General features: G+C 36.7%; 1 protein-coding gene across 9 annotated transcripts in view; it reads right to left on the reverse strand.

Annotated features, from left to right (window-relative positions):
- Positions 1 to 22,019, reverse strand: part of Trps1 (transcriptional repressor GATA binding 1) — a 241,250-nt gene that overhangs the window by 151,141 nt on the left and 68,090 nt on the right. For all 9 annotated transcript variants that reach the window (XM_021216717.2, XM_021216718.2, XM_029547810.1 and 6 more), the window contains one exon: positions 21,372 to 21,975. In XM_021216717.2, the coding sequence (XP_021072376.1) occupies positions 21,372 to 21,975 (604 nt within the window). The remainder of the gene's footprint in view (positions 1 to 21,371; positions 21,976 to 22,019) is intronic.

The following is a 22,019-nucleotide window of genomic DNA, read 5'->3' on the forward strand; positions in this document are numbered from 1 at the left end:
AGTAAGCAGTGTCAGGAGGTGAGGGATATGCTAAGAACATATTTGACCACTTTAGTGCTCACATTCCTCATTACCTTTAACCTATTTACTGAAATTCCAAGTCCTAAAGCCCCAGCTTTTTTTATCGCACAAATGAAGGTAACATTAGCATTAATCATGGATTAGAGTTATGCTAGTTTGTACTAACACCGCTCCTTCTAGCTCAAGGTTTCAAGACAGTTTATAAAGGAAAGCCCTGTGGTTTAAGTGAGGTATGTGTAATGAGTATGCCTATTTCTGAAATGCTATATCTTGCTTTTTGGATTAGCAAATATTAACTTATTTTCTGGTCACCTAAATACATGGCTTATCTTCCAATAACAGACTCCAAACACTAGAAGACCAGGATTGAACCTTGGCCATCGGTTCAGGCAGTCTGGGCTTTCCACATACATGTGGCAAGCACCAGGCACACCTACAGAGAAGTCCCATTATACTTCTCAGATTTATAAAGCCACATTCCTTAAAATCAGTGGTATCAGAGGAAGGCTGGAATGTTGATCTCATTTTCCTTAATAGTATTTTTCCCTGTTAAATGTTGCCAGACTCTACTATCAACAAAATGTTCAACATTGAGATATGTCAAAAGAAGAGTACCCAACACTATGAAATAATGCAAAGAAAATGTTCCCTTTGGTGGCCATTGATTAGGTTGATAAATTGAATAAAGTCTAAAGGATCAAGTATATGTTCCTAGAGTAAACAGAATAAACAAAATATAATTAAATGTATTAACCATGTGGCCATCCATATTAATACATCACTAAAACTACAATGTTAAAAAATATTTTCTCTTTTTTTGAAAATAGATTTCTTTCATATACAGTGCAAACTAAGCACAGTCTCCCATTATTCTGCTCTACTCATAGATTGGTATCCTGTCCAGATATCATCAGAGAGGCTTCCTCTGAGAGCAGATGGGAGCACATGCAGAGATCCACAACTAAACGTTAGGCTATGAGAGAGTCTAAATTAAGAGTCTCCATTGGGTCCCTTTCCCCTGGAGTTTAGGAAATCTGGGGGTAGGGGAGGATTGTAGCAGTCAGAGGGAAAAATGGATCTTTTTAAAAAGAGAACATGTTCAATTGCTTATACAAGCAAACAACCAACGGGTACCCCCTTAAACCACAACAGTGAAGGAAACCCAAGCCATCATTTACTGGCAAGTCTTGCCCAACATAACCATACAGATTTAAAAACTTAGGTACAAACACTCAAATATCTATGTTGCTGGATAAATGCCCCAAGAGTAAGAAACAATGATAATATGGTGAGACTAAAATAGTGCAAACACATCCAGCAAAAGGCTGCTGTACTTTCAAGTCTCTAAGATGGCAGGCCTGGGAAGTTCCACCATGATCTTTTAAATAGATCAACTGGGGTAAACGAATGCTACTTTAGTTGTGGCAATTAAAAGTACTGGGTGAAGTAGAAATATAGGGTGCTACATGTTCAATTCTCAAATGTTTTTACTTTTAAAAAATCTGATTATTGCATGAATTAAGAAAATATCTATTGACTATCTTATCCTAGGTTTTTAAAAATACTGTTAAATTTTTCACATTAAAAATAAAACTTGTTAGTTTGACACATGATACAAATCTCTAATTATAGTTATCATGATTAATTCTCTTTCTTCAAACTGAATAGTAGTTCAGGTCTATACAATGATCAGTGTGCTTGCCAGGGAGGGAGAAACAATGAAAAAAGAAAAAATAATAACTTAAACAATGTTGCACTGTATTGTATTTAAAAGGAATAAAACCTTTTTTGTTATCTTAGGACTATCACTTGGTTAAAACAATGTTCTGACAAATTAAGATGTATGTCATTTGGAATGTTCTCCAATTTTCAAGTAGAAGGTACTGTACTAATATAAAAATACTTGTTCTATGTCCAAACAATTAATATACTTGCTAAATTTAAGCAGGGGCACTCACTATATCCAAGTATTGGGACACAAAAGTTTCCCACTTTCTAGTATAATTTAGACATAAGCAGTGAAGGAAAGAATATGGTTTGTAAGAATGTGTATATGCACCCACACATGCATATATGAATATATGAGCCTGTCTATGTATATGAATGGAGTGGGTAGATACATGCTTTTTCTCCATTAATTTTATTATATTGACTAGGATTTGCATGAAAGGTTGCTGATCCCCTAAGGCAAAAGCTATGACTAAGTGGATTAAATGCAAAGCAACCAGCCTCAACAAGTACAAAACAAACATCGAGTCAAAAAAATACAAAACTAAAACGTGTTAACTGTATTGATTTATCCAGTGGTAACTGGAAAATTTCTAAGGAACAGACAAAATTCAAAAGCAATGTACACTCCAAATATTTGTCAATAAACGAACTAGGAAAAGAATCTCTTCAAGAGTCCTTTACAAGTGCCAGGTGAGGGTGCGCTCAGAAAGACTAAAGGAAAAAAAAAAAAAAAATGCCCTCACTTTTCTGTTGGCTACACCTTCTTATTCACCACTCTGAGCAAAGCAATTTGATACTAGTTTCTGTAGCCAACCTGGTTCAGCAGGATTTCTCACACACCCTGAACAAAAGGCTATCCCCCTTACAAAGTACTTAGCTCAGATATTTGTCAAGATTGAATGGATTGCAGCCAGAGAGCTGAGCTCAAACCATTATATTATATGAATATCTCTTCCCCTGGTCACTACATCACTGCTTTAGTTAGGAGGAGGAGGGATGGGGAGATGAAAACTTTATAATGTTTCATCTCTTCTTTTGAATATGTAAAAGTTAAATGATGGGGGACTAGCTCATAGAAACTTAAGGAAAATAATACACCTTTTGTTTGTTAGTTTACAATGGAATGTCTTAATTCATCAAACTCGCTGTACAAATTTAACAACATAAACTTCTATGGGAGCAAACCCCCTGACTTAACTTGTAGTCACAGGTCCTCCTAAGCTTCTCCTCGACTCCCTTAATTCCCCTAGCTGTCATAACACTTAAACTCCAGCTGAGGTAATAGGAGATATGATAAGTCATGCAATGATGATGGGTATTGCTGGAGTGTTCACCGCCCCTGAGAAATGGATGCTATCTTGAGTTTAGTTAACATTGCCAGAGGTAAAACACACGGAGTCTCTGGACTTGTTCATCAAAGCACAGAGAGTGCAGGGCAGTTTCCTTTTTAGTTACATTCCTGCTTCTACCCTCCAAATCTTCCAAAGAAGCAGATGGAACCCAGGCACTGCTCATTCTTGGGAGAAGGCTGTGGTCACCGCCATTTATGAACTTAGCCAGAAAATGCCAAGGAAAGTTTCCGTGTTCAGTAATTTGTGCTGAATTACACTCTACACAGTGAGTGATTGAAAAAGGCACTTCAGCTATGCATGCTAGAAGCAAGAAAGGAAAAGGGGACATGGAGGATGGGACGTTAGGGAAAGGGTTTGCCACACAAGCAGAATGTAAGTTCAATTCCCAGAACCGACTCAACAAGTAAGCATGGAAACCCACGTGTACTTATAGCACTGGGGAAGCGGAGACAGGGGTTCCTATGTATGCCCAGACAGCTAGAATCCTCTGTTCTGTTTCCTCTAGGTTAAAGAGACAAAGTTACAAAATAACACAAACAACAAACAAAATTAAAACAAACAAAACAAGATGAAAAGTGACTTAGAAATAATACCTGGGTTTCATCCCTGGATTTCATATGCATATGGACACATGTATGTATATGCATACACATATGCTGTGGCTGTCACAAATTATTTTTAATCCTGTATTAAGTACTTCTCTAACTATTTATCAAGCAATCTATCTATCTATCTAGTTATTTACTCTTTTCTGATGTGAACATTTTCTATTTGTTTGGTATAAATGATTTTGCAAATATATATATATATATATACACACACACACATACACACACACACACACACACACACACACACACTAAATTACTGGAAGGAGAATCAATAGCAAGGACAACAGTCAATGACAGTTGTGAGTGTGGGACAGCACCTTATAAAAATTCACAGGTCCCCTGCATTTGTCCTTCTTTTAAGAAAAGATACTTCCGTGATCACCATGGGACCCAATGGTTAAAAAAATAATAATTCCAATGGCTTGCCTTTATCAGCAAATACTCTTAATGTTGAAGAGAAGACCAGAGAATATCAAATATATCTTAATATTCTGTATTAACAGGAGTCTACAGTAAACATCTGAGCTTATAAAAAAAAAAAAAAAAAGACAAGTATATGAAGACTAGTTACTTTAACAAGCCATTTGCCCTGGGGACAGGGGATCATGGGGCACACTGGAACCCCTAATTTCTCTGTATAATTTAAGAAGAGCTTCATCTGAGTGCAGCTGAATGTGAAGCTATGATGCTGAATCTTTATGCAGATTTCTGACCCTCTGGTGTAAAACAGGGACTTCTGCTGGCAAAGAGGCTCACCAACACAGATCACTGTGAACTGCTTTCTGGGCGAGGACCGACTGCCTCGGGTGACAGGTGCTTTTGCTTTATAAGTTCAAACAGCTCTCACGTGTCCTTGGTTTCCAACACCAGCACTTGGCAAGTTAGCTGTCAAGGAAATTCAAAACTATTTGCAAAATTCCAACTCCATATTCTGTTGGTGAAGGCTGACAGCATACATAGCGTCTAAAACTGAAGAAATTAGCACAAAAAGTGCTTTTTCCTACAGAGACACTAGTCATAAATACAGTAGTATGGGTTTCTTATTGGTTGCTTTGGGGGAAAATGATCATATTTTTCTAAGTTAATTACTAAATACATGGGGAGTTTCCTGTTTTGCTTTTTTTTTTTTTTTCATTTGAAAAGCCTGTATTTCCACATGTATAATAGCATGCTCCCTGAAGCACTATGTAGTAACTCTTTAATCTACCAGATGAACTCAATATCTACAATTTGGTGAAAATGTAGAAGTTTGTCTTTCCAAAGTGCCCTGTGCCCTGTTTGAGACAGTAATTCTATGAAAAAGAGCCATATACCTCTGATAGAACTTTATTAATTGCTCTAGCAACTGAGGTATGTGGTGCATTTAAAATAACAGTATAAAGAAATAAGTAACGCCATGCACCATAATTCTGATTTTCCTTAAAGTCAACATGTCTTATCTCACTGAACTATAAGAATTACTAACCATTTTCTTAAAAATGTAAGGGAAAGAATTTCTATGCTCTGTCTGTGTTATGCTACCTGCATAGTCATGCACTTTTACTTTTCAAATGTTTGAAAGCAAGCTAGAACCGAACTGTGGACATACGTGTTTACCCAAAGCATCATTTATCTTAGTATATGTATATGTACTTACTTGGGGTAAGGAGTGCTGGTGTGGAGAATATGAGATTCCAGCTAATGGTGCCCACCGACTTAAGGGCTTAGAAGATAATGGGCAAACTTCCATCAAACAGAGAATCCTTGACAAATACTTCAGACAGATGGTTTGGTTACATCATGAAGTCACCCGTCTGACTAACCATAGACCCCAAAATAAGCCCAAGCTGTGTGGCACTTAAGTGATTGAGGATTCTGTTGTGTTTTTTTTTTTTTTTTCCTCTTTTCTTGAGGGGACAGATGACATTTTTATGTCCCGAAGAAATGTAGAAGATACCATGTTCCAGAAATCAGGGAAATGGAGAGAAGGAACCAGAATGCCATCACTTCAGTACTCATTTTTCAAGATACTGACATTGTCCCTGCAGTGAGCCATGGCACGTGTGTCTTCACACACTCTGGAAAGCTACATGACGCCCATGAAAGGGTTAATAATCTGGAACCACCATATAGCTCTGCTTTCTAAAAATGTTTTGTTATAAACACTTTTTCCAAAATTTAAGTAATCAAAATTGAATCGCTTCCTATACCTTCATCAAAATAGTTTTGTGAATGAAAAGACATATACTGAAAAATTAACTCAAGATGCTAAGACAGCCCTGCTTCACCTCTGAGGGAATCACTCCTTTACAACTCATATCTCTGTCACATTTTTGTGCCAGAGTTATCCTACATCACTGAGGATACCTTAACTCATCTTAAAGAATGTATTTTTTTTTCTTAGTATTTTTAATGGTTTTAGCAGTTAACTCCTCTGAAAGAAAAGTCTGGTTGTCACTACCAAATTGCATGTATCACTGACAGCTAAGATGTGCTTGCTCCAAGTTCAGAAATGGATGGACAAAAAGATTCGCCACATGTTGAAAATTAGTGGTTCTAATAACTGCTATCAAGGGAATAATACATCAATTGGACATTGATACTCAGCATAACAGTTTCTAGTTACAGACATATTTTTTCCACATGTTAATTTCCTGTCTCTATCTTCCTTGCTTAGCTTTGGCGACCTAACAAAATTCTGAATGGACACCTTGGCTTTTCTAATCAATGGCTGACATTGGACTCAGTAGAGCAATCTGGCACTATGTGCCCACACATGCAGGTACATAGATTTTTTTTTTTTTCCAAAGAAGTTCCTTTTCTAGGAAATAGGCCAAGAAGGGTCTGGGAACAAAACATTTTGACACTATGTATAATGAAAGATTGCCAAGTTACAAGTGTAAGAATGAATAAAAAACCCTCCGCCCCAAGTCTCCCTGTGCATCTAAACCATAGAAAGCAAATGTGGGAACTGAAATTTGGAATAAACATGAGAAAGGGACTTAAAACTTCCAAGTGACATAAAAATCTTCCACTAGCCTGGGACAAGTAGCACTGTCCAGTAACACACCACTTGCTACCAATGACCAAGAAGTGACAGACACTTCCTGAGCTGGGTGGAGGAGCCACAGTTATACACAATCTGCAAAGCTGGTGTGAGTGCCTGCACTTCCTGTTGTGTGGCCTTGGAAAGGCAAGAGAGGCATCCTGGCCCTCTTTCTTACTGCAGCAAGTACTCAGAGTAGACATGATAACTAGATCAAAGGGCTGTGGGGTTTGAGTGTTTGATAGAGACTTCAACCAGGAGTGCCCCTTTTTGAGACCTTAAACTTAGCCGCATGTTAGAATTAAGTTACAAGTGCCTAGCTTCATGCTGTTGCTCAAAGGACCAACTGCTCCCCTTCCTTCTCATTGTTACAGATCAGCATTTAGCAACCCTAATGGAATCTCCTTTACTCTTCTCTAAACTCCACAAAGCTATTGAATTTGCAAAATACAGTAGGTCATTAAAATATTCAACAAAAGAACATCATGGGAAAAGAGCAATTTTTTTCTTTAGTTTTAGTTCATTTATCTGAAAAGGTTTATCTTACATGTTTTACTTTCTGGAAAAAGAAAATGTTTCATTGCTATTTTTTTTTAAAAAAAAAAAAATGCCACAGAAAGATTTTAGGGGGGTGGGAAACCCACCATAGTTAATGGAATTGAAATTTCATAGGGTTCCACAGCTTTCTGTAGACATAAGAACCTAAGGATTCTACAACTTCGACTACATCAACAACTATACTTGCTGTGGGAGTACACATCAATATAATCCTGATTAAAATACTCCAAGACTTCCTACAGCATTCCAGATTGAAATAGCATCTACTGAAATAGACTTGCCTGCCAGTCTGATTTAGCAGCTCACTTTCCCTTATCAGCAGATGGCAATACACCATTTAAATCCATATGCCTTCCATAGGCATAGTTCAAGTGCAGAAGGAGAAGAACAAAAAATGTTTGAAAGCTAATCAGATTAGCCTTTAAGTGAAGAAAGTAACGAAGTGGAGTTCCATTTCCTGAAAATGACTTTTACTACATGATGTTTAAATGATGGAAGGAATTATCAACCCTGTAAACCACCTAAATGAAAATAACTGCGTAAGATAGATCTTAGCAAAAGGCTTTCTTGAACTGGTTAATTTTTCATAAATCTAGACTCTCGACACAGATTCCAATAATGATAGGAAGTGAACATAATACCAGAGAAAGGCTATAAATACGGCCACAGAACAGCATGAGGAGTAAAAAAGCATAATATAATAATTTGCCAACTTTATATCCATGTATCTAACTCCTTTCTCCACAACGTTTTTAGAATTTGATCAGGGTGGAAGGATGCAGCCTATAGGGTTCCCAGTTCAGCAAACAGGTACATTTATTCATCTCATCTAGGCAAAGGCATTAGGATAATGAGGCTGTTTTTTTTTTTTTTTTTTTTTTCAGTATGGATGCATTCTAGAGTTCAGGAAAACTCTTGAAATCTTTCTAGGTTTGTCTTACTTTCTTTACTATAAGTCTTAGATTCTAATTGATCTGTAAATGATTAAGATAAACAGCCCCATGCAGATCTGTACCTACCATGAGACTAGCATTGTGCCATGGTTTCCTTCCTTAGGCAGGAAGTGTCAGAAGAATCATGATTCTCCCTACACATTTTAGGTTCAACAGACATAAACATATCTTGGATAAATTAATAATATAGCTATGATACAGGTTGATTAAATTCAACAAAAGTGAAATCTAGATTGTGTATATATGAATGTGTGTGTGTGTGTGTGTGTGTGTGTGTGTGTGAGAGAGAGAGAGAGAGAGAGAGAGAGAGAGAGAGAGAGAGAGAGAGAGAGAATGAGAGTGTACATGCATGTTCCCATGTGGATATAATCTATTAATCTATATGTATGTATCTGGTTACATATGTGTACATCTATGAGAGTATGAAGAGACCTGAGTTGACATCTGGTACCTTCTTCAATCACTCCCCACCTCATTTCTTGAGAAAGACTCTCATTGTGTCTGGGTTCACCTTTCAGTTTGGCAACAGTGGCTGGTGAGTGAGCCACATCTCTAATTGGAAATGCAAGGTGCATTGGCTTTTCACATGGGTAACAAGGACTCAGTCAGACTCAGGCTCTAACACTTGGGCTATGTCCAGTTTTCCAGGAAAGTCATCCCTAGGTCCTGAGCTTTCTTTATATAATATAAGTTATACAGTATGAGGAGAATGAATTTTGAATAATTTTTCAAAAGAACAAATCTTTTAGGACTCATTGCATCTTTTTAAAGCCTAAACATTGCTTCTCTGCATTCCAGTATCAAAACTGTGAACACTAAGAGTTCTGCTTCACCAGAAAAAGAAAAAAATTCCAACTTAAAAGCCTTCTGTTAAAACCCAAATAATATGTGTTTTTATGTGATCTCAGGATCACTATAATAACCTTTTTATTTCTTATTCCTTAGTAACATATTAAAATAGTATATTATTGAAAAGAATCCACATACGTTATTTGTTAATCATTCAGTCTTAAGAAATATTAAAATATAATTCAATTTACAATTATAAACAAATAGAAAAATTATACAGTCAGTATGATCAGCCTTGCACAGTAATTAAAATGTGGTCCAGTGTAGTGGCTTAATGGACAAGGGAACTTACTTTCAATGCTGTTCGCCTGAATTTGATCCTGGATCTATGTAGTGTGCAGAAGTTTCTTTTATCTTCCTTATTAACACTACAGACTTAAACACACACGCACATACATACACACATACACACACACACACACACACACACACACACACAAATAAAATTTAAAACTGGCTTTCTACATTTTGAATTATGCATATGGACATCCCAATTTTATTCAATTAATAACTGGTTGATTCTAAACTTAAGGGGGGGGCAAGGATAACAGAGCTGGCATGAAGCACAAATATAAACATGGCACATCATGTGAGCACTCAAGTACTCAAAGATGTGACAGGAGAAAAGTTCTAAAATATCTACAACATAAGAGCAAGTACTTGCACTTTCATAACTGTGCTCCACTGTATCTCATATTCATCAAAATAAAATAAGCCCCTTGCTTTCAGAGGAGACTCTTAGACACACACACACACACACACACACACACACACACAATCACATACTCACATACATATACATACATTCATCGCACACATACATATTTACCTAAATAGGCTTTCATTTCATGCCCCAAAAAACAGACAAAACCCAGCATTAAGTGAAACATAAAATTGGTAAGGACCAGACAGTTCAAGGAGCTCTTTTTACTCCACTGCATAATTAAAACCTCCATGTTGTTAGTTAAAACTAGAAAGGCCAGAAAGTTTGAGTGCATCTCAAAATGTCATGTGGTAGTATCCAGCCCTAAAAAGGTAGAATGTGTTTGAACTGGTCATGGAATCTATGCTGCTGAGCCCAAATATAAACTTGAGTCCACAACATCTATTAATTGTACAAAGACTTTGTCTACTTATAGCTTGGCTAGATATTACGAAGCAAGTACAGGTTGAATACATCAGTGTGTGGGGTTCATAGTCCTGCATATTTTGAAAGAGCCACTTAAAAGCAGTCTAGATATAAAACTTAAAAGACCTATTGTAAATCATGGAAAATTGGTACACCCAAGGCAGCTCATTTAGTTTTAAAATAATTAGAATATGTCTTCAGAGAATTTTTTTGAAGAAATACCATAAATTCTGTGATCATCACACAATGGCGTGTGCTCGACTTTTTTAAAGGCATTAATTTGTATTTATTACAACAAAACTAAAGAAAAAAACTTGACTTTTTTTGTTAACATTAAATGGGTAAATAGGCTAATAAAAAGACATAATGAGCCCAATGTCTCAGATCCCTCTTGTTTACAAGAATAAAAGCCTTAAAGCTTGGAAGATTTTAATCAAGACGTCCATTAACCACCCTGTGAATATCCTAGGGATTGCTGGAATTTAAACAAAGAAGGAAGTAGAATGCTTTTAAAATGACTTAATGTAATTCAGTATTATGATATGTAACAGTTTTAGCCATTAAACAACAGGTGACATGTCAGAACCAAGCATTTGTCTTTCTTCTCAGTGACAACACATCAAATGAGACATACAATAGGTCAAATCTAAAAGAAATAATCAGTAAATAAGAACAATAACCTAGGAAAATAATTATGACAGTTCTTGTATACAGTGTATCAATCAAGTAGGCAAAGTACATATGGCAGATATCTTAAATGACTATAAAAAAGATTGTGTATGTTCTTTTACATTTATTCACACAAGTAAAAATGTTATTTTTGTTTATGGTATACTTTAATATCCCACTTCTTCTCTAAAGATCCTTACTTAACTTTTCTTTTGGGTTAGCATGTAGCAGGAACATGAGTGTACATGTCCCTGTGGTGTTTCTGAACTCTATTAACTAGGAAAAAACTTAGGCATACACAGTGGAGTTTAAACGTGAAAATGTCAAAACAGCATCCATCCCTAAAGGTGGGGTTCACACATTACTTTTAGTTGGAGTCACAAAACTCTGGTTGTATTTAATTTGTTAAGATTTCTTCTCTTTGATTGTTCTTCATGTATCCCAAAGACTACTTTTCAATACCCAAAGGATAAACACCCAACTTCACAGACTCTTCATTTAATGAGTGCACTAAGTAGACATTATTAAAAGTAGTCCTGAAATAATATCATAGACATTCAAGTAACCCTAAATTGACTGTGCAAATTGTATTTATATATTTTAGTGTGCACACATGCCCCCCCACACACAAGCACAAGCACATGTATTACTAACAAATAAAGAATAAAAGGTAGTGATTTCATAAGGCAAAACAGAATGGAGTACATAGGGAAGATTGCAGGGAGGAAAGGAAAGTGGAGAAATTCTCTAATAAATAAAAAATTTAAAGGTCCTCTAAACCACACTTAGATTTACTCCAGGAGACCTCACATCTGCCTTTTGTGCTGAGCTACTGAACCCATCTACTGAATATTATCTCTCCTCAGAGTCTATAAGCAAGTCAAAACCCTTGTATCTACAACTTGTCTGCCTATGTTGCAAGTGTTTCTAGGATATTTTGTACAAACTAGGCTTACAAGTTCTCAACAATTAAGTGAAAATCAAGTCATTTGAACTCCCTTTACTCCATCTGTTCTCTAAAAGACGTGGCATTCTCAATTATCCCTTAGATATGTTTCTTTTCATTTCTTTTCTTTTTTTGATGCACTCACACAATTATTGCAATTACTATGCTAAATAGAATTAAAAAGGAGATTTTAATATTTATTCTTTTTCTTTTATCTTTTTTCTTTTATTGAGAATAAATTTTTTATATAACTTTCTTTTTCATAATGTATCCAAATTAAAATGTCACCTTTCACTATCTCCCCAACTTCCTCCCCATCTCTCCTCCTATCAGGATACACCAATTTCATCTCTACTCTTACCCTCAAGCTAGAGGCTACCAGCAATGCTGAAAACCACAGGGGCTAATTAGAAATATGGCCCCTTTCATTATGACCACCCATACTTCAAATAGGTCATCTCCGAATAATGAGATATGAACTCTGAAAGAACATAAAGAACTAAGATAGGTTTATAGTTTCGAGATTTCAGTGGGATGAAACAGAATTATTCACACCCATTAAACAGAGTTTGAGTGATTCACAGCCAATTTTATTTTTATATTTGCAATGAAACAGCTGGGATTAGAGTCTATTCGTGGACTCTTAAGAAATTTGCACCCCACCTACTAAAATTAGTTCCCTCATCCAAAATTCTGATCAGTACATCTGACAGAGAACAAAACAGGCATCAGTGCTCAATACCAGCAACTAAAGACACAAATTTTCTTCCTGTCATTTTGCCACCAGGGCCACTTTATTTCATATATTTGTGTATATTTCTGTCCCCCTCCCCTGACCCTGGAATCATAGAGCAGCTTCTAATTGCCTGACTTTTATGCAACATGATTATTTACATAGAAGCATTCTTTTGTTTCATATGTTAAGCGTAAACAATGTATTTTTTTCATGTATCAGATTGTGACGGATATTGATGCCTTATGACTTTTCAGCTACTAAATGAAAGCCATATTTCAATTTGTATTTCAGATAAACTAATCTCTCTTCAGATTTATTAAGCTTAAATATAAGGTTTGTGTCTTATAACTATGTCGACCTTTGATTAAATCACTCATCAGAATGTTTTAAGTTTCAACAGGAAATTGACAAAGTCCATCTTAACAAACTGCATGAAAATTAGTATCATGAGTTAGTATTCACCTGTAAATAAAACCCAATGATGTGATGTGCATATCCTGAAGCCACAAATGCAGGTACACCTCAACTCAGGTATTCTGATACTCTCATAACAGAAATAATTTGTTATGGAATAGAAGTATAAACCTGATGAGACAGTAAAGATAGACATCTTTCAAAGAACCAAACTAGAGTTCTGTCTTCTTATGCCTTCAAAGTCCACACAGTTGTCCATAGATACACTCGAACTGTATCTAAGGAAAACAAGATTCACCAAAATTGGTATAAGGGAGACACACACACACACACACAGAGAGAGAGAGAGAGAGAGAGAGAGAGAGAGAGAGAGAGAGAGAGAGAGAGAGAGAAAGTTATACACACACAGATAAGCTAATCTACAGGGACTGTTTCTACATGAATGACACATATAAATTTTGACTAAGATTAAAACTAAGCATGTCTAATAACTAATCTATAAACTATACTTAAGATACATCTAGGGAGTATATGTGTGTATGTTCATAAAGACATTAAGAAATTGATATCTGAAATTATTAGTTGTTCTCTCTATTCTTTTTATCTCCCTTAATGCTCCATTTATGAGTCAGCAGCCTATCCCTAAGGATTTACTGCATATTATTCTCCATGCTTATTATGACTGGAATTTCTGTATGAAAAGGGACCATTTTAAAAAACAGTGAGCAAAATATTATTAGTTATTAGACATATTTTCTCATACAACTTATGAATTATATAAAAACTATATCAAAGAAATGAAAAGTGATAGATACAGGGGAATTATGAATTCTTTTTATGATTGTTATGTTTCTGTGATTGACTAGATAGTTTTGAAGACAGAATCTCACCACTTTGTAGCCTAGGGCTAGCCTAGAACTTTCTGTGTAGATCAAGCTGTCCTTGAACTCCATAGGAATTAATCTGCCCCAACATTTTGAATACTGGTGTTACTGATATGAATGTTGAGGCCTAGCTTTTAAGTGTTCTTTATAAGTAAAATTGGAAATAGTCTAAATGTTCATCAGTAAATTCATTAAACATATGATGTAGGTAGCTGTAATAATAAGGCCTTAAAACAAATATTGTGACATGCCTTTATGAACAAGTAAAAACTTCCACATCACGTTGTTAAATTGAAAAGCAAACTATGGAATGATAGGGTACATAGTCCTATGTTTCAATAAAATAAATATGTGAGTGTACCTAAATGATATATCTGATGACAAAATATGAACAGAAAATTACCTGTGCATTGGAGTGCCATCATGGTTTTTATTTTCTGTACAGTTCTCTTCCTTGTAACAGACATGTGTCACTCTTGCAAAACTTCAGAACTCTGCTTCTCAATATTATTCATACACACATAAGTTGCTGGGTGTGCAGAAAAGCAAACTCACCCTGAAAGTGAGAGTGTAGTCCCCCAAGCATTTATTAGCAATCAAAGTTAGGCAGGAGAGGCTACACAGGGACTCTAATCTGACAGCCCAGGCAGCATGTCACCTTTGCCATGACATGCAGAATGACTTCTGGCAACCTAAGTAAAACCACTGCCTTCATTTCCTCAACTAAATAAAAGGAACAGAAATAATTTGAACTTCAAGGATTTTGGATTAATTAATATGATGGCATTAATCCCCTAATAAATTAACCGAAAGGTAATAGAAATTGAAATGTTAAAGTTTCAATTGCTTAGTCATTAATTATAAATAGCTGCCTATGCTTTAACAGTTCCTTCATTTTTAATGCCTTCCTGGGCATGATTTTTTTTTTTTCCTGAAGTAGCATTGCAGGTTTTTGTCTTCTTCAGTGAGAATTCCAATTAGACAGCTACAGAGCTGCTCTCATGATATATTGGATTATAAGCTAAGTTCATGAAGTTAATTCTCTGAGAAGAGATTATTTTACGGGTCATTTATCTACCAAGACCTTTTTTTTTTTTTTTTAAAGCATAGTCAAGAATAAGTCTTGAATGCAAAACTTTAAGTGAAATGTAACATTACAGATGAATGCAATTCACTATATCATATTGTCATGGAATTTATGATTTCTCCACATAAATTACTGACTTTACCAAAAAGCCAGAGTAAAAAGACATCACTAGTATCCCCACACCCCTCAGTTTCCACGACTTTCTAAATGTAGGAAAATTAAGTATATTTTATTTCAAAACATGTTTGTTTAATATTTTCTGGTTAACCTTGAAAGTAGAAGTAAGCAAATGTCCATATTTTCCCAATTAATATGCCTAAATTAAATAAAAAAAAAACCTAAAAAAACTGCTACTTTAAAGAGGGAAGCTGACATGTCAAATTATATTTGAGAGGCATTTTCTACCCCAACTTGGACAAGTATATCAAACACTCAATTTAGTTTATGTGTCCTATAATTATAAAAACAGAATGAAGACACCTTTTTCTTACTTCTCAGCACTGGCCACACAGAATATACTATAAAACAAAGTGTTATAGAATTTTTCTGCAAAGATACTGTTAGAAATCAGCATCTATAATGGCATTGTTTCTCCCAACGGAAGGAAGGAGGTGACTAAAGATTCACTGGAAAATACTGCATCCTAATACCACATCCTGAGGTAGATACCCTGGCTTGCTAAGCTTCCCTGAGTAAAGAACTGAAAGACCAATCACAGAACAGGCTTTGCTTAACAACCTTTAAGCTCTTAAACAAAGAGGAGAAAAAATACTGAAGAAGAAAATGTTTTACTTTTTTTTTTTTTTTTTTTTTTTTTTTTTTTGGTGAAAACAGTAACAAAATCCAACATGATCACATATTATTTCAGTACGGTATTTTAATTTAAAGTCTACCCATTAGATAGTTACTGGGGGGAAGAAAAGGCTAGATAAGCTAGATTCACATCGGGATATGTCTGATGGCTGTCACACTTCCGAATCGCTGTGCACCTCTCTGTATGCCTAAAATGTGGGTCACCTGTATATTCTCCCACACACACACACCTAAACAAACTCAACAATGGTTCCCTTTGGAACTCCTGGTATCTACCGCCTCTACAGTCAGGAGCAGGGGTTGAGGAGACTGAGGGAGCCAAGCGAAGGGTAGTCATACAGGAAATTATAAATACTGAAGTAAATGAAACCGCTTCATCTCAACTACAGTGAATGAAGATATATCTGCTTCCCCCGGCCTAGGAATCCACGCCAGACTTTACAGTCTAGTTTACAACCAAGCATGTTTTAAGTGTGAGAGAATACTTTTTTTAAAAAACATATTTCAGCCAATGGAGCTAAATAAAATAAAATTAGGTTACTAGAATCCTCAATAGCAAAACTAATAAATCCAACCTTGTTTATGTGTAATTCCATTCCTTTATATCCATCAAAAACTTATATTTTGCTGCAAAATATTAATGACTAGTAAGAAGAAAAAAAAAAAACTACCTTAGTAAACACAATGAAAGTGGCCATGCCTGCTATTACTTGCACTAAATTCAATTTCTAGGCTTTATTTTTGAGAATAATCAAACTAAATTTGAGTTTATATCATAAATTTTTCCAACAGTTGCCAGCCCTTTCTCCCCCAAGGAAGGCATCAATACAAAATACAGGCAGATAATTATACAAGAATTATACAATATCTGGATAGAATAAATAGTAAGGATTATGTTTTATTCTTCCAATAGGCATGTAATATATTAGTGTGCTTCTGACAGAGCCTCACCTGTTCCTGTGAGACTATACATGTTTAAAACGTTCAAAGATGCTGAGGGAAATGGTTATTTACATAGACATTAAGTCAGTATTTCCTGTATGATGGTTTGGTTTTCATTAAATATGAAGCACAACAATAAATATCTCTTTTCACTTGAGATCATCTTTAGTTTAAAAAAGGTTCCTGAGGTCTTATGTCAGTTGTTGTTAAGGTATTCATCATGGGGGCTTGTTTGCATGGCTGCTTCCAAAAGAACATTTTTGCATCTGAAAGGACTCCAGAATCAGCAGCCTCTAGGCTATAAATTTAACACTGCTAAAGAAAAAGAGAAAGAACCTCTGCTTTGTACTGCCTCAGTATCACATTTACAAGATGAGCAAATAATCAGGCTACTTTCGCTTATCAGGCCCTCTGAATCTTAGGACCTAGAATGAGCTGACAAACATTAATTAACTAAGCCACACAGCAGCGCTGCAAAGAAGGCGGCAAGCAGATCCTGGGTCAGAGATAGATGTTTGGATTTCCTGCAGGCAGGTAGTGGCCTGCCACGGAACTCAACTCCCCGAGGCCCACATCTAAAAGTCTCCACTAAGGCCAAAGCGGTGCAGGGTGTAGATGTTAAAAACCAACACTTTGATAAGGATGTTGAAGCAACAGACCCCCAAATCAATGCCACTGTGGCTCAGTTTCCCCTAGTGGGCTGAAGGAAGTTCCTAATAGAGTGCTCAAACCTAAGGAAGAGTTTGTGTCTACAAATGCAACCAGGACACTGTCTCTCCACAAACTATTGGCTGGAGCCTGCCCTGCTTCCTCTTAAAGACTCATTCATTCGAATTCCTCTGGTTGGGCCTTTGCTTCAGTTAAAGCTCCATTTGTTACTGGCCAAATCGTTGTGATATTTAAGGTTCAACTTTTTTTTTCTCTCCCTATCTGTTTGCTTTTCTGTTGAACGATTTCTATGTCACAAAAAGTAACTTTAAAAAATTGTAGTGTATGAATAAAATCCAGAAGGATAAACCAGAAATTAAAAAAAAAGATCAATACAATTATATTTGTTATTTGTTTCCCTAAAAGTAAATACATAGATACACTGCTCAGATTAAAAGATGTAAAGTTGTGCATGCGCCAGTCAGCATCATAATCCACCACTTAAATACGGAGGGAAAAGGGATTTTAAAACATATAACTAATTGATTATCCCAATTTGGCATAGGTAATGTTGAATATTTATAAGTTCTTCATGAGGCCAAATTGAAATATAAGTAAAAACACTGGTTTTGTATTTACTAAACTTTGGTGAGCACTCCATTTAAAAAGCAAACTGTGCATATAACTGTGGACTATTGTAAAAAATTTTATCAAAAATATATCAAAAGTTTTACTTAACCAAAAATCGTTACTATTCCTTCAAACTCACAAAATACTCAAAGACATTATAGTCATACTGACTGCAATAAAAAGTCTGACTTTTTCAAAAGGGAATTACAAGGGAAAACTTTAAGCCAACATGTCCTTTGTCACCATCTGAGCTCAGTGATCCGCACAGGTGGCATAAATAATTTAGAGCTCTTTACATGTCTTTACCATTCATAACAAAGCAAAAACAGGAGGACATTCACGAAATGAGAGCATACATAAGCAAATGGCCTGAGAGCCCCCAAACAAAGGGCAAGCACTGTTCTAGACCTAGACACAACAAAAGGGAAAAAATAAAAACAAGCAAATACACTGACAGGAAATAGGGGCTGGTGCTGATGAAAGAAATAAGAACAGGAAGCTCCTCTGGAGTGCTTCCTTCTATACTTGTAGGAAAAAAGCAAACTTTACCAGCAGACCCAGTTTAAAAAAAAAAAAAAAACATTGATTAATTAAAATAAAATAAAATAAAATAAGACGGGTTCTCGGAGAACGACCATCCTGAGAGCAGCATTATAGTCACATGCTTTATGAAAGAAGCCTAAATACATCTGGCCTAGTCACTGAAAGTGTTTTCATCTCTTATCAGTCCTGAACTACGTGAAGCCAACACATTCTAGGACCTCAAATCTAGGACAACCTTTCTGCACCTGACTTTTTCTATCAGTCTGTACATCTTGCCAGAATGATTTAAAGTTTTTTTTTTTTCCTCTCGACAACAGCAATTTTTATAAAAGCATTTACTAGCTTACTATGCTGCATGCTGCTGTACTGATCAAGCCATGAAAAAAAAAAAAAAAAAAAGACTTCCATGTCCTGAGTTACTATGGTTACTATAAGTAAACACACACATTGGAGAGAAGCTCACTTCCCAGCTCCTTCCACTCTGCTTCAGAAACTCCAAAGTTCATGCTCTTCCCTATACATAGGTAGAACGCGGCATCTCACTCCCATCAGTTCTATACTTTTATTCTGCTCTTATAAAGATGATACTGGTTTGGAGTTTTACAATGACACAATAGAACTACATAATTTTTGCCTTTAGTAAACATGGCAATGATACTCTGCAGGGCACTTCCTTCCAGAATGAACAGAAGGTATATTTGCTATGATCATAAAGCATCTCCTATTCCACCACCAAGAATACAAATCTCCTCAATTTCTCAACCAAAATTTTCTCCACTTGTCAATGTGACTAGGTTTCTTTCAAAGCTCATGAAGATAGGACAGATCAAAAATTTGAAATTCAGTTAAGAAATCAAGCCAAATATTGCTCAATGAACCAAGCCGGCCCACTCTTTCTATTCCAAATAGTTAATAGAATTAGAGATTCCCCCAAAGGAATCATTATAACACAAAGTATAAATCTTAAAGATTCGCATTCGATTAACATCACAGAAGAATGAGAGCCTGTAAAAGGTGTGTGTGTGCCTATACTCTGAAATGAAGTAAATGGCCGACTTCAAAACTCATAAATCACAAGGTAAGGGATTGAGGCGTTCATTAAAGACTGAGTTGTGCTGAGGTTCTCCTACGTCAGCAACTGATGCAGAGGAAGTGAAAGGGCAGTTGAAATGGTGCAATAGAAACTCGCAGTCAGGGAATTAAGGAAGTAAAGGAACTGAAAAGAAGGAATTGTTTTGAGAAGTTTTATCCTCCTCGGCCTGATCACAACACTGCTAGGGCTTTCAGTCTGCTGCTTAATCAACTACTTATCATTCCAAGTCCTTGGTGGAAGGAGGCAGGAAGGTTGACACACTGGAAGTAGTTAAAAAAATAAAAAATCCAAACAACTCAGAGCCAAGCAGAAATGTCAGTGATGTGAACAAGGAAGCCAGGAAGAGGCTCAGGTGATCTGAAGGAGACTGACCACCCAAGTGTTAAGTGTCAACGGACACCAATAACACAGATAACATCATTCTCCCTCTCAAATAGAAACCATAGAAGGCCTCTTAGACCACCCCCCCTCAAAAAAAATCATGACGTACTTTAAAAAAGCTACACTATATATCATACAGGTTCATCTACCTATGGTTCTACAATGGAAGTGGCCTGACGTGAGCATGTTCCTTGAGAATACAGGACTGTTTGCTTTCTTTCCAAAGTTACTTGGAGAACATTTGCTCCTGCCAGATGACAAGAAAAAGGCTTCATTTCTTGATGGTACAAGGTACCCCCCTCTTCTACATTCAATGCTTAATTCTAGGGCTTAACATCAGTCAGAAAACGTAATGACTTTCATAACTAACTGTGTCACCTCCAAGGGACATTCTTTAGCTCTACTCCACAGACACCAAAGAGGGTCTTCTCTGACCTAGAGGTCAAAGCCCTGGGCAGACTGAACTCCATTTCCTAAACAGGTGTGTTTGTAAAGTGAGCTGGTTTCTGATCCTACCTTCTGTGCAGGGACATAGTTTCAAAACCATGCAGCAGTTACTAAACTTTCTCAGCACTGAGGTAAAATGCTGAAGGGTGCTCTCTGCCTTGAGCAGGACACATAAACAGCATGTGGAAACTCATGACGTTTCAAAAGATAAAATAAGTTTTCAGAGCACTGTGTCTACATTGCAGGAACACACTAGTGAAGATTAATTAGCTGTAGATGCCATCTCATTCCCACCCCATTTCTTCCATCCCTAAAAGGCCCTGAGAATATTAAATACAAGGAGCTCTTCTCTGGGCATTAAGTGCACCATTCAGTTTTAGATTTTGTTCATTTTTTTCATTCTTCCTAACAACTGAACTACAGGCACTGGTGTGTGTGTGTGTGTGTGTGTGTTTTAAGAAATGCTGCTTTCCGGATTAACATCTCGCCCAGGAGTTTCCATTCTTACTGTTTTAATCTCTGCTAAACTCCCTTATCAACTGTGTACTGTATTATAGCACCTTAAAATTTAGCAGTCAGATCATTATTCAAATACAGCTGAGCATCTCTATGGGATTAGAAAGCTCCCAGCTCCAAAGGCAGCTTTGTTGTTTTGCATAATCACCAAGAATGATTAACCAGCCTTCATCACAGCTGAGAGCAAAGACAAATAGGGAATTGCCTACCTTGGACTGCATGTGTGTATTAGGCACAAGCCCCTAAGAGCTACTCTCTGCTCCTTTGGCCTTCATGAATATAAAATATCACTGCATCAATACAGATTATTTAAAGTCACTACACAATACATTAGGCTAAGTTTACAAAATGTATGTTCAGAATAAATTATTTTAAATAAGGAAACCTTCCTACCCGTAACAGCGACTGGGATTCATCCTTGGTCTTGCTCTCTCCGGAGGCAGGATACTGCTGGGTAAGAGATGCAGACTTCTCGCTGCCAGCAGGAGCCCCTTGCAGGAAGCCCTTGGTATCTACTGCCAAGCCATACATAGGTCGTGCCAGGTGGGCAGCTTCAACATTGGGGCTGTCCCTCAGAGTCTTTGTCTGCTCTTGGGAGCTCGACACAGGCGTCAAGAGCCCTAAGCTTGCTTGAGTGTAGGATGGACTACCCCGTAGGATGTCTGCCCCTCTCCAAGCCACACCACGAAGGTCATCAGTTGAATTCTCAGTCCAGATTTTATCTTTCAGCCCTTCCTTGTCATCAAGTTTCTCTCTCTTGACAATGCTCTCGGGAACTGTTTCTCCCATTTTAGAGTCTGGGTTTAGCAGACTGTAGACCTTGAGGTCAATTTTGGGCTCTTCTTTGATGGTGGGTATGGCATGGCCACCCTCTTCGCCATTAGCAGTAGTGATTTCCTGTTCCTGGCAGTGAACTGTGTTGAAGTGCTCCAATAGTGACTGAGTGTCAGCAGCTGTGAAACTGCACTGACGACATTTATAGCAGCTGTGTGCTCTCCTGGAAGGAAGAAAAGAGTCAATGGGAAGCCAGAATTTTGAAGG

The sequence above is a fragment of the Mus pahari genome, chromosome 17 (genome assembly GCF_900095145.1).
Source record: "Mus pahari chromosome 17, PAHARI_EIJ_v1.1, whole genome shotgun sequence".
Taxonomy (NCBI): domain Eukaryota; kingdom Metazoa; phylum Chordata; class Mammalia; order Rodentia; family Muridae; genus Mus; species Mus pahari.